The sequence below is a fragment of the Balaenoptera borealis genome (assembly GCF_965194805.1).
Source record: "Balaenoptera borealis genome assembly, chromosome: 7".
NCBI lineage: Eukaryota > Metazoa > Chordata > Mammalia > Artiodactyla > Balaenopteridae > Balaenoptera > Balaenoptera borealis.
The window spans coordinates 24343554-24370137 of record NC_138864.1 but is presented as its reverse complement, the minus strand read 5'-3'; the positions used below and the strand labels follow the sequence as shown (position 1 = coordinate 24370137).

At 35.6% G+C, this 26584-nt stretch overlaps 2 protein-coding genes across 8 annotated transcripts in view; one reads left to right on the top strand and one right to left on the bottom strand.

The window, feature by feature from the left end:
* CCDC146 (coiled-coil domain containing 146) overlaps positions 1-26584 on the bottom strand; it is a 139445-nt gene that overhangs the window by 62725 nt on the left and 50136 nt on the right. The gene's annotated exons all lie outside the window — the stretch shown is intronic.
* Positions 18480-25423, top strand: FGL2 (fibrinogen like 2). Its single transcript, XM_082399396.1, has 2 exons — positions 18480-19273; positions 22065-25423. The coding sequence occupies exons 1-2, from the start codon at positions 18658-18660 to the stop codon at positions 22769-22771; spliced, it is 1323 nt and encodes a 440-aa protein (XP_082255522.1). The 5' UTR covers positions 18480-18657; the 3' UTR covers positions 22772-25423.

Here is a 26584-nt window from a genome sequence, read left to right as displayed (position 1 = left end):
GTAAAATAAAAAGAAATGAAAAAAATAGTTAAAAAAATAGATTCTAACAAACATTTCACCAAACACAGCTGTTTCTAGTTCACTAAGTCAACGATTACAAAATATTTTAATGTGCTTTCTGGCAAACAGGAGTAGCCTCATTTCATGGAAATGCCACATTTCCAGTTATTCTTGATAGGTTGTAACAATTTAAGGATCAGTAATTATTTCTACATATTTCTTTATCAGGAAAAGAAGGTAAGATACTACCTATGTCTCTTAAAATATGTTAGATAGCCCTTAATCCATGTCGCAGCAGTGTATTTCACTCCAAATATTGCAAACTAGCAGTCAAAAGTATAAATCTGCAGATGTTTTTAGTATGCACAATTATTAAAGTCAGAAAAATTAGCTGGTAATGTTTAAAAATTTGTAGATTTTGCCATAAAAAACTGAATTTTCAGCTTTTCTTGAAGAATTATTAGATTTGATGACACCGGATTCATATTCTAACATTGTAATAATCAGCTGGCATTGAGCAGAGATTGGCTTTCAGAAGTGATCGAAGAGGCTGCCCCTTTCACAAGAAGCGCAGTCGGCCCCCCACCCATTCAAGGTGTGTGCGGTGTCCTGACACCTAGGCTGTTCCACTCATTCACGTACCCTTTACGGACCTTGTAGGCATTTAACATTGGAGTCCTGCTTTGTGTCATGTTTTATAAATATATATATACGTGTGTGTGTATATATATATATATATTTATATGGACATAAGAGTGTGTGACTGCATCGTGTGAGGTTTAGAACTTAATGCTTTAAAATTTCTGAGATTTTCCTGCTATTTTTCCATTTTAGCTTCTGATACTTTTATGAAAAGATGAAATAAACATGTCTGATACTTTTTTGACTAATCGACATACTCTAAAAATAGTTAAATTGAAATATTTTATTATTTGGATATTGAAATATATTTTATTCACTTTAGTAATTCACTTTATGCACCATGGAACAAAAAATAAGCTAAAACGGTTGTGAAGACAATGTGAAAAAATGTGTCAGTCGGCTATATTTGGCGGGCAGAGGGGGGTGCTGAAAAACAGGAAACATTCAGTTAACGTAAAGAGCTTTTCCTTATCTACAAACATCATCCTTGCAGCTAATGACCCTTTGGCTCTGTATTTTATGAGCTTTGATGAAAAAGCAAATTATAATTTGTAAGGAAGTTGCAGATAAAATTCTGAACAACTTACCCTAGCAGTTATCATTTTAGTAGAGGTTTGAGCCAAATAAGAAGTGAACATTCAGTAATGTAGTCAAATGAGAAAATTATTTCCAGGCAAGTAAAGCACCAGAACATACGGGATTCTAAGAGGGGAGTTATTGGGACAAAAATAATATATTCAAAAAGAGTGTAATTTATGACTTATGGTAAGAAGAAAGACTGGAAATTCCATAAAGGTAGGGACCATGTCCACCTTTCCCATCACTATGTGTCCAAGGTCTAGCCCATGTGGAACTCACAAATACTTGTTGAGTAAGTGAAAGAAAACACACATGCAAGTGCTTAGCAAATAGTCATTCAATAAATATTTACTAAATAAATAATTCATCAAATGAATTTATTCAATAAATATTTACCAAATGAAAATATACAAAAAGTACAAATTAATAATTCTTCTCTTATATCTTATTGAAAGTAATGCTTAATATTTATTTATTTATGAGAGATTGCTATGTACTATGTTAGGTGCTTTATGTATGTTATTTAGTCCTCACAATAACCCTGTGAAATAAATATTACAATCCAAAATTTAAAAAGTAAAAGAAAACTGAAGATACTTGAGAAACTTGAACAAGGTCACAAAGCTTGTGAGAGGCTTTGTAGGAATTTGATCACAATTCTATTCTGTCACTCTAATTTTAAGTGAATTAGAGAAACTCAGAAAGGAGTAGCATAGTCTCTTGCTGATGGCATGGAGACAGCGTGAAACGCATCTAGAGAACTTAAGGTAGTACAGGTTGGCAGACATAAAAGACCATAGGAGTGGGTAATATTTGTAGAAGGACAGACACTGTGTCAAACTGATGTTGCAAGGAAGGGTAGGGTGAAGAAATAATATTGGCTAACTTGAAGTCACTTGTAGTGTGAAACCAAAAGACAGTAGTCAAAAATAATTATAAAAAAGGAGAAATGATATTATATAAAGATAACCATTATAACAAAAGCACAAACCTTCCTAAATTCAAGAAGCTATACTATATATACTTTATATAAATATAAAGGAAGGATAAACTTTAAAATAGAATTATACTATAAGAAGGAGGTGGAAATGGGGGAGGGGCTAGGGATAGAAGTAATAATTCTTTGAATATACTTCATTTTGTAGATATGACTTAGAACAGTATAGTACCTTAATTAGAAAATTAAATTTAAAATCAGTTGCTGAAAACTGAAAACAAAATAAATCAATTGAACATAACTATGTATCAAGTTGTTTCATAACTGCACAGTAATTTAAACAATTATATAGGACAATTAGGGAAGTATGAACTGACTGGATAGCTAATGACATTAAGGAATTTTTGTTAGCTGAGGGAATATGATAATGGCATCATGGTTACATTTTAAGGGAGTTTTTGTCTTTTAGAGATACATACTGAAATATTTATGAACAAAAATACTTTGATATTAGGGATTTGCTTCACAATAATCAGGAGTTTGGTGGTGTGGGAAATGAGTGGGGGATGAATCTAGATTGACCATAAATTGATTGCTGAAGCTAGGTTATGGGTACTTGGGGGTTCATTATACCATTTTCTTTACTTTTGTATAGGTTTGAAAATTTTTATTAAAAGGTTATATATATTTCTTGATAACCAAAAGTATCAGAATTTAGATATCCAAGAGACTGTTGACCTAAAATACTTTAAAGGCTATTAATTTATTCCAATAATATTATATTGTTTCTATAAATATTATAATTGTATATTATAATAATCAATATTATAATATACTTAATCATCCATATAGTCAATGTTAGTTTTTTAAAAAATCACTCTCAGTTGGCTTGTTTTCTTACCTTACTCACCAAACTTAGGTCTACAGAGAGCTAAAATGAATCTTTGACTTTCCTCAAAACCCATTCCATCCTCAGGGAATGAATATTTGCCAGCCATAGAGATGATGAAAAGAATATACCACAGAATTAGAATAGACTGTATTGACTAGTTTAAAAAGAAAGCACAAAGGAACAAAATTTCCTAGAACATCTTACAAAGACACTTTGAATATGTTCTGATATTCTTATCAAACTTAGAGACTACACTCTATTCCACCGAAGAAAACAGATGCTTAGCTTTGATTGGTATCCCATCAAAGTGGTTTTTCACTTCTATTTTTTTTTTTTTTACAGAGATGCCCCTTATTTTGAGCATTTTGAGAAAAACAGATGAATGTAATTAATAGAGGCAAATAGAATGTTAGTTATACTTACAAAGAAATTTTTGGAAATATCTGAACAATCTAAACTATAGTGTTTAGATTGTGCGTAAAAACAATATATGTCAGAAAAATATACTAGGGGCCTGGAATATGTTATCTCATTTAATTCTTCTTATAATCCTATGAAATAGGTATGTGCCAGAGAGGCTGCACTCTAAGGAGAGAAGCAAGGGTTCAGATTCATGGTGACTTCAGAGTCCATCCTCTTTTCACTACTCCACTCTGCCTCCTGCCATGTTGGCTAGAATCGGACGACAGCAGTTACAGGCTTAGTACTAACTATTGAGAATTTATTATCCTTTAAGCACTAATTTCAAACAAATAGCTAGCATCTCATTTTAATTATGGAACTCTAGAGGAATTCCCACTAAAATCAGAAATAAGGTAGGGAAGAGTGACTGGTATGAGCATGATCATTGAATATAATTCAGAAAATATATACCAAGGGATTTAGACAGGAAAATGTTGTGTACATATGGGAAAGAGGGACAAATGGTCATTATTTGCAGCTGATATAAATGCCTACATGAAAAATGCAAAATAATTTTATAATGCAGTAAGGTGTCCATCTATAAAATCAATTTATAAACATATAGCTTTCAAAATTAATAAGAAGAAGAAGTTTGAAAACATATTGAAGAAAAGATCTGATTCATAATACCAATGGGAAAGATGAGAAATCTGGAAATAAACTTAACAAGATATGTGAAAGATCCGTATATAGAAAACTACAAAAGTGTATAGGGAAATGTAAAAGAAGTTGTGAACAAATGTCCCAGGCTGATAAAAATATTTTAAAATAGGCCAATTATTCCCAAATTAATCACTAGAATTTTTGGAACTTATAGGATTGTAAAGTACAGTTGGAATAATATGTTATTTAAATTTTATAAAAGGAAGACTTCTAAGTGTGCATTTTCCCTTTCAGATTTAAGATGCATTCTAGATCTATGATATTTAAACAGTAGGACAGTAGCACCAGGATAGAGAGCCATATCAATGTAACCAGAAAACGTTTTGCTTATGGATAAGTTCAAGTCAGTGCAGGGAAAAGGTGGAATTCATTAAAACATTGTATTGGAAGAACTTTTTAAACATTTGGGGGAAAAATATAGTTAGGCTCCTATGTCACACTTTAAAACAAATTCTAGAGTATTAAAATTCAAACATAAAAAATAAAACCATAAAAATAATAGAAAATGCACATGGCATTTATATGATTGTAGTATTGTGAAGGAATCATAAGGAAAAGATTAATATAAAAATAAAACATCTAAAGACTTCCATATATGTAAATACCACAATTGAAATTCAAATGTCAAAGTTGAAAAAAAATATGCAAATACTTGATACACAAAACGCTAATAATACAAATTTATTAAAAAAGAACAAATAAGGTTTTAGAAATTAAAAGAAAAACATTATATTGGAAGAATGGAGATCATGAAAATAAAGTCACTTAAACCCAAATGACTAATAATTATATGAAAAATTGCTTAATCTCACAAACCCCGTGACAAAACAGTTCTATTCCTTGATAAATGCCCACAGAGGTGCATGCACAAGTACACCAAGAGACACGTACAAGAACGTTCAAGTTGCATTATTAGTAATTTATGAAAATTGGAAACCTCAATATCCATTGGCAATATAATGGATAAATATAATATTGGTAAAACCAAACAGTGGAAATATACATGCAAAAATATGAATGATTCTCATAAATATAACATAGAGTGAAAGAAACCAAACACAAAATAATACATTTTGTAGAATTCTGTTTCCATCAAATTTAAAAATAGGCAAAACTGGGACTTCCCTGGTGGCGCAGTAGTTAAGAATCCTTCTGCCAACGCAGGGGACGTGGGTTTGATCCCTGGTCTGGGAAGATCCCACATGCCGTGGAGCAACTAAGCCCGTGCACCACAACTACTGACCCTGCACTCTAGAGCTTGTGAGCCACAACTCCTGAGCCCGCATGCCACAACTACTGAAGCCCGTGTGCCTAGAGCCCGTGCTCCACAACACGAGAAGCCACCACAGTGAGAAGCACGCACACCACAATGAAGAGCAGCCCCACTCTCCACAACTAGAGAAAGCCCACATGCAGCAACAAAGACCCACTGCAGCCAAAAATAAATAAAATAAATTTTAAAAATAATAAAAATAATAAAAATAGGCAACACAGAAGTATGGTATATGGGGATTCATGCTTAGGTGGTAAAACTATTAAGAACAACAAGAAAAGCATTATCATAAAAGTCAGTACAGTGGCTACTACAGGGTGAATGACAGAGTAGGAGGGGAATTTCTGGAAGCTGGCAGTATTTTTTTTTTTGACTGGATGGTGGTTGAGTATTTGATTTCAATTGTATCTTTATATTTTGGACATTTTATATGTGTTACATTCAGAATTTAAAAAGATTAAAAACTATGTAGAAGATGGTCTAATTTTTATAAAATTACACACAAACATATATATTTGGAAAGATGATTTGAAATAGTCTAAAATGTTAATAAAAGTCATTATTATACTACACTCAACAACAACAACAAGAAAACAATGCCAATTCAAAAATGGACAAAGGATCTAAATAGACATTTCTCCAAAGAAGAATACAAATGGTCAATAAGCACTCAACATCACTAATCATTCTAAAATACAAATCAAAATCACAATGAGATATGACTTCACATCCAGTAGGATGGCCATTTTCAAAAGAACAGAAAATAACAACTGTTGGCAAGGATATGGAGGAACTGGAACCCCTGTGCATGGATGATGGGAATGTAAAATGGTGCAGCTGATGTGGAAAACACTATGGGCAGTTCCTCAAAAAATTAAATGTAGCATCACCATAGGATCCATCAATTCCACTTCTGGGTATACACATAAAAGAACTGAAAGCAGGGACTTGAACAGATACTTGTACACTCATTTTCATAGCAGCATCATTCATTACAGCCAAAAGGTGAAAACAACCCAAATGTCCATCAACAGATGGGTAGATAAACAAAATGGGGTGTGTAAATACAGTGGAATAGTATTCAGCCTTAAGAAGGAATGATATTCTGATACATGCTATAACATGAACAGACCTTAAAGATATTATACTAAGTGAGATAAACCAGATATACAAGAACAAATATTGTATGATTCCACTTATACGAGGTACCTAGAATAGTCATATCCATAGAGACAGAAAGTAGAACAGTTTTTACCAGGGGTGGGGCAGCAGAGAATGGGGATTTACTCTTTATTAAGTACAGAGTCAGTATGAGATGATGAAAAATTTCTGGAGATAGATGGTGGTAGTTGTTGCATAGTAATGTGAATGAATTTAATGTCACTGAACTGTACACTTAAAAATAGTTAAAATGGTGAATTTTATGTTATGAATATTTTACTACAATAAAAAATGGTAGGAAAAGATTTTTAAAAAAAGTGGTAGGAATATAGTTGTCATATGCATTTCTGTATTTTTTTTTATTGAGGTATAGTTGACTTACAATACTATGTTAGTTTCAGATATACAACATAGTGATTCAAAATTTTTATAGATTATACTTCATTTAAAGTTATTATGAAATATTGGCTATATTCCCTGTGCTGTACAATATATCCTTATAACTTATTTATTTTATACATAGTAGTTTGTACCTCTTAGTCCCCTACCCCTATCTTGCCCCTCCCCCCTTCCCTCTCCCCACTGATAACCAGTAGTTTGTTCTCTGTGAGTCTGTTTCTGTTTTGTTGTATTCATTCATTTGTTTCATTTTTTTTTAAGATTCCATTTTGAGGAAATGATTTCCACTTTTTACCACTGGATATGATGTTAGCTGTAGGATTATCATATTTGGCCCTTATTATGTTGAGGTATTTTCTCTCTATACCCACTTTGTGGAGAGTTTTTTTTTTTTTATCATAAATGGATGTTGAATTTTGTCATAAGCTTTTTCTGCATCTATTGAGATGGCTGTATGATTTTATTCTTCAGTTTGTTAATATGGCATATCACATTGATTGATTTGTAGATATTGAACCATCCTTGCATCCCTGGGATAAGTCCCACTTGATCATGGTGTATGATCGTTTTAATGTATTGTTGAATTTGGTTTGCTAATACTTTGTTGAGAATTTTTGCATCTATGTTCATCATTGATATTGGCCTGTAATTTTCTTTTTTTGTGTGATATCTCTGTGTGATTTTTGTATCAGGGTGATGCTGGCATCATAGAGTGTGTTCGGAAGCATTCCTTCCTCTGTGTAATTTCTGGGATAGTTTGAGAAAGATAGGTGTTAACTCTTCTCTAAATGTTTGGTAGAATTCACCTGTGAAGCCATCGGGTCCTGGACTATTGTTTGTTGGGGGGTTTTAAATTACTGATTTAATTTCATTACTTGTAATTGGTCTGTTCATATTTTCTGTTTCTTCCTGGTTCAGTCTTGGGAGATTGTACAATTCTAGGAATTTGCCTGTTTATTAGGTTGTCCATTTTAGTGGTGTATAGTTGTTCATAGCAAACTCTTATGATCCTTCGTATATCTGTGATGTTGGTTGTAAGTTCTCCTTTTTCATTATTGATTTTATTGATTTGGGCCCTCTTTTTTTCTCGATGAGTCTGGCTAAAAGTTTATCAATTTTGTTTATCTTTTCAAAGAACTAACTCTTAGTTTCATTGATCTTTTCTATTTTTTTAAGTCTGTGTTTCACTTATTTCTGCTCTGATCTTGATGGTTTCTTTCCTTCTATTAACTGTGGGTTTTGTTTGTTCTTTTTCTAGCTCCTTTAGGTGTAAGGTTAGGTTGTTTGTTTAAGATTTGTCTTGCTTCCTGAGAGTTTCTGTATTTTCTAACCTTTTTTTAAAAAATATTTATTTATTTATTTGATTGCACCAGGTCTTAGTTGCAGCAGGTGGGCTCCTTAGTTGTGGCTCGAGGGCTCCTTAGCCGTGGCATGCGAACTCTTAGTTGCGGCATGCAAGTGGGATCTAGTTCCCTAACCAGGATCGAACCCTGGCCCCCTGCATTGGGAGCACGGAGTCTTAACCACTGCGCCACCAAGGAAGTCTCTCTAATCTTTTTTATAATGAGCAAGTATTTCATTTATAATCAGAAATTTTTTTTTTCAGAAAAGAGATGTAAAAATATTTTTTCACTTGTCTTCTAGAATGCAGTTCTGGGCAGGGTGAGGCATAAGATGTCTTTAAAAAATTATTATTCTAAGAATTTATACTACAAGCCAGACAACACACACAAGCATAAACAGAAAGACAGGTTGAGAAAATTATAGTGACAGATTAGTATATATTGGAGAAATTGTCTGAATCATTTTCACATATAGCAAGGTATGTGAATAGCTCATTTGGTAATGCCCGGTTATTTTGAAGGGCATGAAGAAACTTTATTGCTTTCTAAAATCCCAGGGCCATTGTACTAGGAAAGTTTTAATATGGGCAGACTATATTTCTGTAGCATTTTTCTATAGTCTAGCTACAAATTAAGGGTACTGTAGAGATCAGTGTAAACTAGATGGCACGGAAATTGGGAGACCTGAGCAGCCTTGGCCAGGCATGGACAGGTCATTTAGTTTATCCTAGACCTGTTTACTCATCTGTAAAATGAAGGGGCTAGTCCTCATAACATGTAACGTCGTTTTCTGAAGTTTTACAGCACTGGAAAAGTTTGAAATAGCTGTTTAATATTAAAGTTCCTTTAATAAACTGTAAATGCTGTTTGTTCTAGATATTTCATATTAATTACTGTCATATATATCTAGTAGATTCAGCTTCTACCTGACAATGTTATTATTCTATTTGATATAGTACTGGTGTTTTAAAATATGAAAAATTCAGGAAATCACAGCGAATTAAATTGTTATGAAAGCCAGTAGTTCCACAGCAAAACTCCTTTAAACATTGGAAATTGGGTATATTGGCTAAAAATTCACACTGTTTATAAAGTAAAGCTGTTTGGAAGGTCTATGTCCTAAAAGTTTATTTAACTTCATTTATGGCAATGTAATAATATAATCTGAAGCAACTATTAACACAACTGGCCACTGCCAAAATGATGAAGAAAGCATTTATCTTTGATGCCCTAATGCTCTGATTCCAGTCATGTCCTCTAACTTTGTTCTCTCAATTTCCATTCCGGAAAAGAAATCCTATAAAATTAGCTTTCCATATGGACTTAATATCTTCTTTAAACAAGACTCTGGTACAGACCCCACCATGATTCAATTTCTCTCCCTCTTTTTCCCTCGAGTCTCTTTTCTTTGTTCTTTGTCATCTTTATCCCACCACCTTCATCTCTCTGGGCTCCGCTACATTCCTCTGTACTATATTTCTGTCTTCTGTGTTTTGGGTGGGAGTTAGCAGGAAAATTAGAGAAGATGGGCCACATAATAAGCAGCAGATGTTAGCTAGTCGTGGAGCAGGGAGGAAGGGCCACTTAAACTTAGCCTAGATTCTCCAAGTCAGGCCAGGCTCCTCTTCTGGGGCTTGCCTTAGAAAAGAGAAAAGTAAAATCCCCCAATCCATATGCTTTTAGTTGCTAAAGAACAACTTCTTCTTCTTCCTCAGTACCCCTACTGCCTCACGATGCAGAAGCAAAGATAAAACAAGAGGGAAAAAATAGGGAAAACAGCAAATGTAAAAGCAAAAAGTTTTAATATGTTTACCTCCTGTGCTCTTATATTTTCAATGCTACACAGCTATATCTTTATTCTGTGCATTCTGCATAATCTGTACTTTATTGAATTAATAAACCCTACGCTCATTATATAAATTTTAGACCTAGGAAAGCTATACATGCCATTTGTACAGAATATGGTTTTCTTTTAAAAAACCCTTTCATTCCAAACACTCTGCTTTGTAAATGGAAGATTTTGGAGTGCTGGTAGTTACGGAGGTGGGTTAAGAGGCAAAGAAATAAGCCTAATAAAGGAAACAGGAAATTCTCTTCTCTGCCAGGAAGCATATATCCAACGTAGGCATGATTATATACAGACACTGTACAACCTTTGTGGTCTAATTTGAAAAGAATGACTCTACGATTGGCTATTTTCAGAGTTAGCAAAGGGAGAGGCCAATGCCATGGCATAGTGGGAGGGAATTGAGAGGTGCAGAAAAGGCCTTGGTGTGCTTACTGACCCCCTTTCTAACACCAAACACATTGCCTCGGCCCAAGGCTGGCTCTGGCTTGAAATACTTTGCTCTGCAACTTAAAGCTCCATGAAGTGAGGACTGGGTCTGTTTTTTCACTTATGTCATCCCCAGGGTCGGTACAGAGCATGGCTCAATAAATGCAAAATAAGGACTCATTGAATGGAGGAGTAACTAAAACGAAGAAGATCTTTATAATTTTCGATTGGAATTAATGATCTAATTAAAGGACCATCTGTACTTATGACTTGCTTTGCTATTACATGACTTCTAATTAATAACATTTACAGTCATAAAGTATTACACCTGAAAAGGACCTTAAGATCTCTAATCTGACCTCATATTACAGATGAGGAAACTAATGCCTAGTTAAGGGACAAGAAAGTGGGAGTTCCCTCACTAAGATCATGGGTTCCAGAACTACCATTCTAAGGCTCTTTTCACTGTCATGTCATGCTATTTTTGAGATGATAATGGTAGTGAATGGAGACTTATTTTAAGCCTACGTTTATACATGACTTGACCACAACTTGTGCATCTGTGTTGTCATCTTTTTGTGCAACAGCAGTTGTTGCAGCTGAACTTTATATCAAGTATCAAAACACATGCCATATCATTTGTACATGTAAACATGATTGAAATAATTGTGTGTTAAATGCACAAGCAGAGGAAAGCTGTGGTAAATAATGGTGGACACTTTAAAATAAGTAAAATAAGGGCCAAGCAATTTTACATCTCTTGATAATGATCAAGAAGTAGTTTCTTGGGCTTCCCTTGTGGCGCAGTGGTTGAGAATCTGCCTGCCAATGCAGGGGACACGAGTTCGAGCCCTGGTCTGGGAAGATCCCACATGCCCCGGAGCAGCTGGGCCCGTGAGCCACAACTACTGAGCCTGAGCGTCTGGAGCCTCTGCTCCGCAACAAGAGAGGCCGCGATAGTGAGAGGCCCGCGCACCGTGATGAAGAGTGGCCCCAACTCGCTGCAACTGGAGAAAGCCCTCACACAGAAACGAAGACCCAACACAGCCAAAAATAAAAAAATAAAAAAATAATAAATAAAAAATTTTTAAAAATTAAAAAAAAAAAAGAAGTAGTTTCTTATACTCTGAAAAATTTTCATTGCAAACAATAGGATATGACTCAAATCATAGATAATATCAAACTAGAAGCAGAGAAAGAAATAAACTTAATAAGATAATGCTATACCTCAGAATGCCATACTTTAAATCATGTTTGCTATTAAAACTACAACATTTACTCCATTTCATAGATTTCCTTTAGTTACCAGCACAGTAGAAATCACCTTTAAATTAACATTTATTGAGAATTCATATGCTGACATATATATTTCATAAGATAAACTTGAGTCTTTAAAAAACAAGTTTCAAAGAGAGGAAAGAACAGGCTTTTAAAAGACATACATGCAGCATGAAATTATTCAACTGGCATGGAATTAGTTTACTATTTTCATTTTTCCATAAAAAGTTAATTGTTTAAGATGCATACTGTTTTTATGAATGAACTGAAACAAATTCCTAAGCTAAATTTTATTATTCAGTTTAAATTTATATAATTATATAACATATGATATTGCATGATATTATATAAAATTATATAACATATAATAGATATATGTAATGTTATATATTCTATAAATTCATATTTATATATTATTTTTAAATGCCAAGTAAAGGCAAACAAAGCAAATAATACCCTAAGGAATGCAAGTGATAAAACAGATAAAACCAAGTTAACACTTAGAATGAATATATAGACATTACTAAGAATTTAAAGCCTTGGATTTTGTAACAGTATACAATCAATCCTCATTATTCATGTGTTGCATATTTGCAAATTCACTTACTTATTAGAATTTATAACTCCAGGATAATACTTGTGGGCTTTGGGGACCACTTGTAGACATGGCCAGGGTGGTGAAAAGTTCGAGTTGCCCAACACACGCATTCCCAGCTGAGCTCAGAGATCAACGCTCTGTTGTCTTATTTCAGCTCTCATACTGTAACCAAGTGCTCTTGTTGTGGTCTAAGTGCCATGTTTTTCCACATTTTTGTGTTTTTTGCTGATGTTTTCACTGTTTAAAATGGCCCCTGAGCATAGTTCTGAGGTGCTATCTAGTGTTCCTCAGTGCAAGAAGGTTGTGAGGTACCTTAAGGAGGAAATACATGTGTTAGAGAAGCTTCCTTCAGGCATGATTATAGTTCTCTTGGTCATGAATTCGGTGTTAATGAATCAACAATATATACTAAATAAGATGTCTTTAAACAGAAATACATTGAAAACAAGGTTATATATTGATCAGTTGACAAAAATATTAGGACCCGAGGCTCGTAGAAGCCTAACCCTGTATTTCCCCTAGGAGCAATGGTTTGATATTTGCTAATTCAGTGTTTGTGGTGACATTATAGAAAACACATAACTACCATAAATTATGAGAAACAAAGGGAAGACAGGAAAAGCCACAATTTCATTTTTATGATTTCTTTATTATGATTTTATTTTTTGTTTTGTTTGAGGAATATAAAAGGAAACTCAAGATCAATCTCCAATACAAGAAATAAAAATAAACATATTTTGTTTCCTCAACATTGGTTATATGAAGTTTATTGAGTCTCTGGAAACTTAGAGAGATGACAGGAAAATTAGATGCCCTGACCCATGGATCTCTTAGCTCCTCCATGATCCCTGGCTTGGTGTGGGATACACAGTAAAAGATTTTGTTGATAAGATATTGACATTGATAAGATGGACATTCCAAGACTCCCATGAAATATTCCAGTTTCAAAAAATTCTAACCTGAGAAGCCCTGGATATCTCACTGAAGACCTAGGCCATTAGTGCATCAGATGACTGCATGTTTTATAGTCTTGTTAAGAGTGGACCTTTGGATATTTCTGCCCTATATTTCTCTTGATCCAGACCCTTAAGGATTCACATAGTGGATATTTCATGGTAGGTCCATGCTGGAGGGTTTCCTAGTCTGGATCTCTTAATCTATGCTAGAGATATACTTGCAGGACATAACAAAGAACCTACCAACTATTATTCTAGCTTTAACCAAAATCAGGCAATTCTCTGTGGGTTGCTGAAATCAGGCTTTTGTTTAAAGTTCTTTCCATGAAATTTATAATGAACAAGGACTAAGACCTCTAAGGAGTATTAAGATAAACATTATTTACTGTTGACATTTCAAACCAAGTAGATTAAAAAGTGAATGTTTTAATTTTTTATCCCAAAACATGTACTCCCTAAAGAACCATCAAATTTAGTAATAGAAACTACAAATATGTTAAATTAATAGGCATAATATCAAGAAAAGGATCTCAGTACTATAAATAATAATTGTTATTAAATTTACTTGCTTCCTTTGGTACAAATAGAAACATAAAGGGTTTCTTTCTTTTAAGAGAACTGTATTAAGGGAAATGAAAATTTGCTTTTGGAATCTGATCCAGATACAGTAAATGCAGATCCTCTCTTAAATATGCTTTGCGTAAGAAAAAAAAAAGAAGTTTGAATATATTGTGAATATAGACTGATGAAAGTAATTTTCATATGGGGCTTATAAAAACATATCTTGCTACTTTAAAATCCCAACATGTATTGGTGTTAAATAATTTGTTTAGATCTGAAAAACAAGTCTGTAAGTGGGCATAATGCATCAGTTCCAGGTTGAGAGCAGATATGGGGTAGAAGTTCCCGACACTGCCATGAGGAATCAGTAGACGATTCTAGGAGTCAGGGCAGGCTGGGCATGAGAAAATCCGGAAAGGTTTTCCAGCAAGAAGGAGAAGGCAGAGAGTCAAGGTCGGAGGGTGGGAATTCCGTAGGAGTTGAGGACCAGAAATCAGCTCTTCAAGTTTTTGATTATCTGATGGCTGCCTCTTTGAAACCCTCTCTCCTGGTCTTTGTGACACAGCACTCTTCTGGTTCTCATATTTTACCATCCTTTTGGTTCCTGTGGCTTCAAATTGACATCCATATCCATTCTGTGCTGTTTGTAATACTTAGATGTTTAACTGTATGTTAGATATTTCTACTTGGTGGCTTGTCAGTCTATTCAAAACAGAAATACTACTACTACACTCTCCCCAACTCACAGCTCCCTCTCTACTCTCATTGCCATGACATTACTTAACTTCAGTTGGAGTCATATTTCATGGTGCTCTCTCAACTCTCCCCTCTCCTTCCATTTTTCATCCCTTATCAGATTCTATAGATGCTATTACTCTTTGACAAAAATAGTTGCTACCCCTTCACCACCCCTCCTGCCACCACACTAGTTCACCTCTTACCTAGTTCCCGCCACTACACTAGCACCTCTCACCTAGCACAGCATTTCCTACTGGTTCCTAGCAGAAGATTCATTCCTAAAAATGGTGCTAGAAAAAAAAAAGATTCCCATTATCAACCAAAATTTGAAAAATGCAGCATATGTTATTTTCTTCTTGGCCAGCCATAACGCACATTAGCAAATTACTGATAATTTTCAGAGCCACCTGTCCTGGAACTCTGTCGTCACATAACATTTATCAACATCTAGGTACTCACGTTCCAGCAAACACACTTGGGGAAACAATGACTTGGACTATTTAAATGGCCTCTAAACTGCTCTCTCTGCCTAATCTTTCCCTTTCCAGTGCACCTACAATTTCAATGATAGATTAATTTCTCTCAAATGCTTAACTGATTATATTATTCCTTTGCTCAAAACCTTCAGTGGCTCCCCACTGATCTAAGCAGTGATTTAAGCACCAGGCTCTCCACAACATGGTACCAATATTCCTTTCCAGTATTATCTCCCTGCCCCCCACGTGGCAGGGTGGCACAGGAGAAGACGTGAACTTTGGAGTCAGACCCAGGTTCAAATTCCAACTGTCCTTTAAAAAGTGCGAAACCATAAGCAGGTGATTTATTGCTTTGAACCCTTTCTTTGCTCATCTGCACGTGCAGGAATTAATTGTGTAGATGGGAGGATGTAGTGAGATAGTATTTGTGAAAGCTTCCTGCACAACTGTAGCACAACACTCTCTGCCCCCGTGGGCTGTAAACTCATTAGGCAGGTTGAGCCTCTTTCATGTGGTGGTCACTTAGTGTCTGCCTCTGGCAAGTGAACAATAATCTTTTAAAATTAAGAACCCAGAATTCCCACTTACTAGTGTCGATAAAAACTGATTAATAAAGCTATTTTTGGCCTTTATTTGGGGTATTTTCTATGGTCCCGAAGGGACAGGAGCCAGTTCCCATAGCACATCCAAGTTTTTTAGGTGGAACTATGCCACTGGCCCTTGGCTAAGTGGGGTGTGCAGGGCCCAAGAATCAACAGAAGTGCCTGGAAAGCAAATCCCTGATTCACAGAGATGAAACAAAAGCCCAATGCAAGAGTCAGAACGCTATACCTTTGTTAGATTTAGAAAAGCTTAAAAGTGCTTATGATTTCACTTGAAAGTCCAACATGAGCAAAATACAAAGCCCTCAATACCCCTTCCTAAGAAGGAAAAGGGGATTTTTGTTTGATGTGTTCACTAGTGTAGCCTAAGTGCCTGGAACAATGTCTTGCATGTAGGGGATGCTCAATAAATATATGATGGATGGATGGATGGATGGAAGGATGGATGGATGGGTGGATGGATGGATGGATGGATGGATGGATGGATGGATGGATGGATGGAAGGATGGATGGATGGATACATCTTCTATATGCTCCAGCATAGTGCTGAGTATACCGATCTTTAATAAATTCTTGACTGGACTTGACAGGCTAAATATGTGGATTTATAGCCTATCAAGTCAAAGGCATTTAATAATGTACCTTGAACTAAATATCGTTCCTATATATTTCTACTTTGTAAGATATTTTAATCTATTATCTATATTATCATCATTCTCTTTCTTTTTAAAGTTACCTAATCATTCACTTATTTTCTCCCCTTACAGTAGGGGAGTGTCACAGTTTGAAAGTGGGTGAGGAGAGAGAAATGAAATTAGGAGATTAAATTAGATATTTTTAGTCAAAAATTTAATATGCTAAAATTGGTTTGAATACATTAAATGGAATGAAGAGAAAAAGAAACTTAATTTTTTAAAAAGCTGGAAGAAGATGGAGGAAAATGAGACATAAGATGTGTAGAACATGTTTGACAAATTTGTTTGGAAAGAATGTTACATTTTATACACTGCATTTTTTTCCTTCAGCACTGCACCACTCAAAATTTTTGTAACTATCATTCCTGTATGAGGGGAGAATAGCCAAATTCCTCCTTCACAGTTACAGGAACCAAGGCTCAGCAAAGTTAATGATCTATAGATCCAATAAGAAGTAGATGCAGGGGTGGAATCTAGGTCTCCTGAATATCCAGGAGTAAATACAGTTTGGAAGTGTAAAGTGAGCCTGACACATTTAGAGAACATGAATACTTAGGCTGAATAGGAGCGTTTGGCTGGAATGAAGGAGTATATAGAAAAATCATAGGAAATCAGGTTAAAGAAATAAATAAGAGATAGATTACAAAGCACTTTATATAATACAATAAGAATTCAGACTTTTAGCCATAATTTTATTTTTTTTAATTTTGGCTGCGTTGGGTCTTTGTTGCAGTGCGCGGGCTTCTCATTGTGGTGGCTTCTCTTGTTAGGGAGCACAGGCTCTAGGCACGTGGGCTCAGTAGTTGTGGCTCATGGGCTCTAGAGCACAGGCTCAGTAGTTGTGACACACAGGCTTAGTTGCTCTGCGGCATGTGGGATCTTCCCGGACCAGGGCTCGAACCCGTGTCCCCCTGCATTGGCAGGCGGATTCTTAACCACTGAGCCACCAAGGAAGTCCCCTAGCCATAATTTTGAAATTATTTTTAAAACAATAAAATCCTTTTTTAATAAGAAACCTTACATGAGATGCCAATATGTAAAATAAATTAAAAGGAGGTGGTTCCTTCAGTAGAAGCTGTTCCCCCTTCCTGTCCTCAGCCTCTCAGGAGAAAAGTTTGAAAACCATGAAAAAAGGTTCGAAAAGTGTGAAAAGTCATGAATGCAGACGTGTTTGGGGCAAAGCAGTGACATAGCAAGTGGCATAGAGACCAGGTGGAGGGCCCACTGCGGAGGCAGAAACACAGAGAGGGGACTGCCAGGGCTGCCAGCGGGGAGGGCAGGCAATGATGCGGGAGACAAAAGAAGAATCAGAACCGAGATGGGATGGACTAGTTCAGAGATTCGTACTTGGCAGCTGTGGAAGGACAGTACAGGCACAGAACTGGTGAAAAGCAAAGGAGGAGGCTGCTGGTTTTGATGAAAGGCAAGGATGTATTTTAACAGTGTTTCCATCAGTTAGACATTCCTCCTACGCTATGCAGTGGTCGGAGAAATAGAAAGCAGCACTTTTTTCTCTACCAGTTTTCTTCCCTTTTCAAACAGATGAAACAAAAGTCCACTGCAAGAACCAGAAAGCTTAACTTCATTATATTTAAAATTTTAAGTGCTGGTGATTTCACCTGAAAGCCCAACGTGAAGAAAATACAGAATTCTCAATGCCCCATTCCAAGAAGGAAAAAGAACCATTTCCATTTTTGTAACATTTCTGTCCTTCACATAATCTGGATAACTAGCACATTCAATTTTATCTTTAAAAACTGTTTACCCCACTGTGGAGTTAAGTATCATGAAATGATTTACTTCAAGTATAATTATTTTAAGATTCCAGATTTTTCTTGTGCTTTTTAAAAATAAAAGATGAAAGTGAAACTTGTTGAGTATGTGCATCTGACCAACTGCAGGAATTCCAAAGCGGATGGTTTTGACTGAGAACAAATAACAGTGTTGGGGCACACTTGAGTGTGATGAGGGCAATCTCCTCTTCCTCCGCGTTTCTGAGACTGGTGATGCAAAGCGCTCCCGCCCTTTTCTGAGAACACGGAAAGCCTGACTCAGGAAGGCAGCTGCAGCTCTTAAAAGAGCTCCAGCCCGGCCCCCTTCCCTGCTGGGGCGAGCACCACCGCGAAGATGAAGCTGGCGAAGTGGTGCTGGCTGAGCTCGGCTGTCCTTGCTGCTTATGGTTTTTTGGTTGTGGCAAACAATGCAACAGAAGAAATTAAAGATGAAGCAGCCCAGGACGCCTGCCCGGTGAGACTAGAAAGCAGAGCGAAATGCGAGGAGGGAGGCGACTGTCCCTACCAGGTGAACCTGCCCCCGCTGACTATTCAGCTCCCCAAGCAGTTTGGCAGGATCGAGGAGGTGTTCAAAGAAGTCCAGAACCTCAAGGAAATTGTAAAGAGCCTGAAGAAGTCTTGCCAAGACTGCAAACTGCAGGCTGATGACAACCGAGACCCGGGCAGAAGTGGACTGCTGTTACCCGGCACAGGAGCTCTGGGAGAAGCTGGTGACAACAGAGTTAGAGAGTTAGAGAGCGAGGTTAACAAGCTGTCCTCTGACCTTAAGGATGCCAAGGAGGAGATCGACGTGCTTCAGGGTCGCCTGGAGAAGCTGAATCTTGTAAATATGAACAACATAGAACATTATGTTGATAGCAAAGTGGCAAACCTAACATTTGTTGTCAATAGTTTGGATGGCAAATGTTCATCTAAGTGTCCCACTCAAGAACAAATACAATCACGTCCAGGTATGTATAATAATGTTTTCTTATCATTTGTTCATGAATGTTATATAGCTAGACAGTATCTATAAACATTAACCTGAGCATATAAGTTAAATAAAGGATGAATTATATAAGTTAAGCCTTTTATTCATCAAGGTAATACAGAAAAAACTATTATCTTTGCACATGTGCCCACAGAAAGGAATAGGACCTAATTACAAAAAATCATGAGTTCTGTATGCGTTAGAAAGCACTTTCAATTTCAAAGATCTTATGTGCTGACGCCAGAGCTACACACAAACAGAAGTGGAGGGAGAGAATTTCTTTTCTTTTTTTTTTTTTTTAAACATCTTTATTGGAGTATAATTGCTTTACAATGGTGTGTTAGTTTCTGCTGTATAACAAAGTGAATCAGCTATACGTATACATATATCCCCGTATCTCCTCCCTCTTGTGTCTCCCTCCCACCCTCCCTATCCCATCCCTCTAGGTGGACACAAAGCACCGAGCTGATCTCCCTGTGCTATGCGGCTGCTTCCCACTAGCTAGCTATTTTACGTTTGGTAGTGTATATAAGTCCATGCCACTCTCTCACTTTGTCCCAGCTTACCCTTCCCCCTCCCCGTGTCCTCAAGTCCGTTCTCTACGTCTGCATCTTTATTCCTGCCCTGCCCCTAGGTTCTACAGAACCATTTTTTTCTTTTTTTCTTTTTTTTAGATTCCATATATATGTGTTAGCATACAGTATTTGTTTTTCTGACTTACTTCACTCTGTGTGACAGACTCTAGGTCCATCCACCTCACTACAAATAACTCAATTTCATTTCTTTTTATGGCTGAGTAATACTCTAAGAGAATTTCTTAATGTTTCAGTGAGTTTAACTTATTTATCTCTTCACTGAAGTGTTTGAAAACAGTAGAGTTAAGGCAGTGTTTGTGGTTGTACTCTGTTCTTTGGAAATCAGTTTTTTTGTGTGGTCAGGTGACTGCTCCTTATACAGCGACAAGAGACCTCTGAAAGATTTTAGCAAGTAATCTGCAGTTCATAATCCCAAATGTCTAGTGGAAATGGGAGATTTTATAGATGGGATAAAAGCAGCTATATGGCTTCATATGTGTGCAAAACTTTTTGCTTTGAGACCTAGTGGCCCAAAAACATTTTAAGGGGAGTTTTGGCATGCCACTAAGGGAAGGAATACATTCTTATTTCTTCCTCTCTTTCACTAGAATTCAAGCATGTAACAATAGAACCCATCTTCCCCATCCAGATTATTTGCTGATAATCTGAATTAGCTTTAATAAATATATGTTAAAGGCCATAAACCTAACTGCCTGTTCTGCCCACGAACTGCTAGCTGTGGCACTGGTTCCCCCAAACCCTGGTTTTTCCACATGAGTTTCTGGGACCATTGCTGATGGTGGTCTTATCGCACTTTGGAAAGCCATCTCTGCATGAGTGTGAGGTTGAAGGGATATGGTGCCTGAAGCAGAGATCATGGTCCTTTGAAAAAAGCACCTCATGCATCTTCGCTAGGTAGATTCCCCAGGGAATCTACCCAGTGAAGGTATTTGGGAGATTCCAGGACCACTGTTGCTAATACTCCCAGCAGCCTGTATCTAAATGTGCCCTGAACATTGCAAGGCAGAGTTTCACATCTTAGGTGACATACCTGGGTGAACATTAGATGTGGCACTGCATGGCAATTTGTAATGATAAGAACAAGATTCTACTGTCCTTTTTTCTACTGAGTTTTGGGGAACTATCTGAATATTCTGAGTTCTAAGTACACATGAAGAGATTATTTGTGGCTCATGAGTGGCTTGTATTAAACTTGCCTGATCCAGTACCAATTTTTTAAAAAATTATTTTGGAGTAAATATCTGTATTGGTTCCTACAGAACCACATTAACTGTTTATTACACTAATCCTGAGCATAATCACCTGTGGTTTCCTTCTAGAAACCAGACATGTGAAACACTAGCTAAATATTTTCCTGGATAATAAATTCAGAGTAAGAATATTGGTATATTATTGAAGTTTTTTAAAACAACTTAAGCTTCTCTATCTAATTGTCAAGCAAGTAAAATAAATGGAAATGTTGATCAATGCTGTATTTTAGAATTTTAATAAATCATTTGGAAAAATCCTATAAAACTGCCTGAAAGTGGAGTCTAGCAGCCTCTTTAGGTGAAAGGATATAGAAGCCTGTGCTTCCTCTGTATACATGGAATGCAGTTCTAGGAGAGTTAGAATCATCTGACTTTCAGGACCGAGGGATGCAGTGGTTACAAGGACAAGCTTTGCAGCCAGCCAGGTCTGAGCTCAGTCCTGGCTCTGCCATTTAAAACTTCTGTGAAGTTGGGCAAGCCACGGATCCTTTTTGAGCCTAATATTCTTTCTCACCAGCAGGTTGTTAATAATATCTACATCATAAAGTTCATGTGCAGATTAAGTGTGAAAATGTTATCAAGTCTTTGGCAGAATCCCTAGAACACATGTGGAGCCCTCACTAAATATTACTAAGTTACTAAAACTATCACTTTTATTTCTTCTTGTTGTTGTTTGTTGGTGGTGTTGTCAGTATTATTACCAACCATGACTGTGTTGGGGAGCTTTGTCTGCTTTATGACACCAGGTTCTTTTTCTGAGGCGTTAACAAGCTTTTGCTAAACAGGTTCAAGTAAGTTTAGCCGAGCAAGGTTTCATTATCACCATTGATCAAATTATAAAACTGCTTTCGTGCATATAAAGAATTCTTTAGATGCCTAGTTTTTATTAACAAAATCCAATGCCTTTCTTTTTTTACCCCTGCAGTTCAACATCTTATATATAAAGATTGCTCTGAATACTACACAATAGGCAAAAGAAGCAGTGAGCTCTACAGAGTTACACCGGATCCCAAAAATAGTAGCTTCGAAGTTTTCTGTGACATGGAGACCATGGGGGGAGGCTGGACAGTGCTGCAGGCACGTGTTGATGGAAGCACCAACTTCACCAGAACGTGGCAAGACTACAAAGTAGGCTTTGGAAACCCCAGAAGAGAATTTTGGCTGGGGAACGATAAAATCCATCTTCTGACTAAGAGTAAGGACATGATTCTAAGAATAGATCTTGAAGACTTTAACGGTGTCAAACTCTATGCCTTGTATGATCACTTTTATGTGGCCAACGAGTTTCTCAAATACCGTCTACACATTGGTAACTATAATGGCACAGCTGGAGATGCCTTACGTTTCAGTAAACATTACAACCACGATATGAAGTTTTTCACCACCCCGGATAGAGACAACGATCGATACCCCTCTGGGAACTGTGGGCTCTACTACAGTTCAGGCTGGTGGTTTGATGCATGTCTTTCTGCAAACTTAAATGGCAAATATTATCACCAGAAATACAGAGGTGTCCGAAATGGGATTTTCTGGGGGACCTGGCCTGGTATAAGTGAGGCACAACCTGGTGGCTACAAGTCCTCCTTCAAAGAAGTCAAAATGCTGATCAGACCCAAGCACTTTAAGCCATAAATCACTAATGCTCATTCTTTTGGGTATTCATTACCTAATAGGGCAATTAATTCCTTCAGCACTTTGGAATATGTTTCATACTCTTTTTCCATGGCTTAAAATTTCTCTCTGAGCAATGGATTCTTATGCTATACAGCATTTGAAATAAAGCTGAAAAATACGCCATTTAAAGAAGTCCTTTGTTGCTGTTATGCTGTTATCCAAATAAACACTTGCGAGCAATTGGGAATTTTGAGAATCACACATTAGATTTATAATTCTCTTAATTTCTCTTATTTGAAAAGTTTTTAGTCATATTACTCGCTCTAATTAAAAAAATACTTGTTTGTTCAGTAGGCTAGATTTTACACAAGTAACCTGTATTTTGACTGTGACTTAAACACATCTTTTCAGGCTATAAATAGTTATTGGGTATTTATTTGTCTCTAAATAACCTATTCCTCATTCTGAGATAAACTTACTCAATTTATGGCATTTACAGCATTTTAATTTCCAAGCAAAGGGAAACATACGTAATTAAACCTGTTCATGCACTATTCGTGAAATGTAAAATTTTATCATTTAAAATATTTTAAAATGTGATAGCATAACGTCACTCCTAAAAGCATTCAGAAAATGAATTTAACCTTAAAGACCATGGTTTAAAGGTAATTCATTCATAGTTTATAACTCTTTAGATGTTTGATGGTAAAACCTGCTTTAACATGAAAAATATCTTCCTTTGCTCTAATGCACAATAGTTTTAAATTTAAGACTGCTCACCACTGTGCGAGACTACTGGTAGACTTTCTTTTGGAGAGGTAAGTGTGGGTGAGGAATGAAGCACTTATATATAGGCCAATTTTATATCCAAAGCGATAATATCATTAAGTGATTCACGTCATAGAAAGCTGTTTTATAGGACAAATAGATAAATCTATTTATAAAAAAATATGAATTTTGAAATATATAGAACCGTAGTTCAAATATTATATATTTCAACCCTAAATGGTATATTGCTTGTTTTGCTATCAGAAGATTCAAATACGGGTGTTTATTTTTTTTAACAAAACAAAAGTATCTGGAACTTTTATAATTCATTAATTAATTCCAGAATGCAAAAATGATATTCAAAAGATTATAAAAATAGTTTGTTAAATTTCACCATTGTAAAAAGGGACCATTTCAGAGAGAACAGCTGTATTCTATTGCACGTTTAAAAAAGTGCTCTAGGATAAAATTTGAAAAGGATACACCATACTGTATGTGAGTCATAGAAATACATTCAACCTTCAATTTCTGGTGTCTGTTTCTACTAAAGTAACCAAGTTTTCAAAAATAAATTCACAAAGATGCAGCTTTACCCATTATTTGAAAATGATTAAGGAGGATAGTAGCTTTAGGTAAGAAGTTAATTTTTCAACTAATGTCTTTTATAGAAAATTCTAATCAAAAAAAGCAAGATATTCTTTTAAAAATATATAACATACAAAGTGTTCAGGTAAACATGATGAAAACTATATTATTAATACTATTAAAATACTAAATCAAGAGAAATGCAAATAGAATTAAGTGATGACAAAAATAAAAAATATCGTTGTAGATTTCAAAGGCTTCATATCTACTCAATAATAAATCAAATGTAAATGTTGTAACTAATTTATTCTTTATTTCTCTCTCTTTTCTGTTTTCTAAAAAAGACTATGAAGATTTTGATATTATACAATGTATCATTTCAGATAAGGGCATTTTCACTTACTATATATAACTATTAATATATGTATAAGTTTAGATAAATTTCTGTGATAAAAATGGACTCCTTAAAAAAATACAGTTCTAAAGAAAAATAGCTCATATAGCAAGTGACCACTGATTTAATAGGAACTAGGTATCATTTCAGGAGAATTTGGCAAATAATTCATTAATCTACGTAAATACTTAAAAGCTTGTCTTTCTATCTTTCCACCTTATACTAAATAACTAAAATTTTATTTCCCATTATACTTTTATGGCACCTTTCTAATAACAAACTCTGTAACATAGAAATTCCTTTTTGAAATCATTTCCTGTCACTTATTATATTATAAAATATATTTTAGATTTTGATAATCTTTAACATATTGATGGAAATAGATCATATCTGAGAGAGTCTTTTACCTTAACATAACTGTTCACTAATATATGCTAATGTTCATAAATGTGGATTGACTACTAACAAATACATTATTTTAGAGTCTTGTCTCGGTTTCATTTTACTGGCTAATATTTGTTATCTTAATTAACAAATTATTTCTGCGCTTTATCATACTTTGAAAATATTGACTAAAATTAGGCCTTTAGAAATTCCAAATGGAACTGGCTCACGTATCACAGAAAAAAAATCAGATTTTCTGATAAGTAGTAATGCTCTAAATGAAATGATGACACATTCATCCAATAAATAAAGAGCTTAAATATACGACGATAAAAGATATCCAAATAACAAAATTCGCTGGTCCTTATTTCTGAATGGCTACCCAAGAAAAGGGTGGAAGGTTTAAAGGTAAAAAATGATGGGTAATGTCATCATGATAATAAGCTCTTGCTTAGAATTCTTATTTTCCTTTATGTATAAATAGGTTTATGTTTTGTGTCTTTTAAAAACCTTGTGAAATAAAGATTTAATCTTCTCAACTATTTATTTCTTCAATGCAGAAACATTAAGTATTATTTGTAAAATAATTTTTATATATTTACTCTTGGCTGAAAACTTGCATAATGTTTACCTAACTAGACGATATCTTTGACCCTGTGAAGACTTTAATGAGTACTGTTTCGTTAACAGGAAGACAGAGACAAATACAGGAACACCATTATCTTATTTCCCTCTAGAATACCTTTGACACATTTGAAATACAGAAGTTTCAGTTTCATTTTGCAGCGTTCAACTCCATCTCCCCTTTTTTCCATCATTCTTGTTGCTGTTCTAGTTTAGCCCTCATCATCCTCTTAGGATAATGCAAGCCCTTCGTAATAGTGACCTGTGCCCCCAGTTTGAATCTATTCCAATCCATCCTCCATATCACTGCCAGAGGGATTATTCAAAAATACAATTCTGATCATGTTATTTTCCTGCTTAAAACCTGTCAACATCTCCTCATTTTGTATATGATAAAATCCAGCAAATAAGCCCCTTCATGAACCGATTTCTGCCTACCCTTTCAGTGTCCTTTCTGCCACTACTCACACTCCTGCCAAACTGAATGCCTTGTTGTTCTAGTACAAACCATATTCTCTCCTATTTTCATTACTTTGTGTTACTCTTCCCTTGGTCTAGATAGAATGCCATCCTTGACCCCCACTGAGTTTTGTCTTATTATCCATAATTAAGAGCAGGGACTCAGCAGCCAGACTTAACTAGGTTTGAATTTCAGCTCCATTATTTGCAAGCTGTGTGAAAACAGGCAAAATCACTTAATCTCATTGTTCTTTGGTTCCTTCAATTATAAAACTGGGATAACAGTAGAATAGAGTTATTGAGACGATTAAATGAGATAGCATATGCAAAGCACCTAGAACATACATATATATTATCATCATCATCCTCCTCCTAAATAATTATCTTTCCTGGGCAGTCTTCCCTGATGACATCAGGAGGGGTTTGGTGCCTTGTCTCTTTGGTCCTATACCGTCCTATATATTCCTTATTATGCATTACATTATTCCATAATCGTCTAGGTTCTACCCTAAAATCAATCTGTTAGGCTAGGATGTAAAGGAAATTTGAGACAAGAGTGTTATTACTCAAAGTGGTTCATGAATATGTTACCATAGATGAAGAGCTGTAGTCTAAAG

Bases quoted from the DNA above. Each gene is read 5' to 3' on its own strand.
- FGL2 (XM_082399396.1), top strand. From the start codon at position 18,658: ATGAAGCTGGCGAAGTGGTGCTGGCTGAGCTCGGCTGTCCTTGCTGCT. The intron at 19,274-22,064 runs GTATGTATAATA...TTACCCCTGCAG, and splicing joins ACAAATACAATCACGTCCAG to TTCAACATCTTATATATAAA.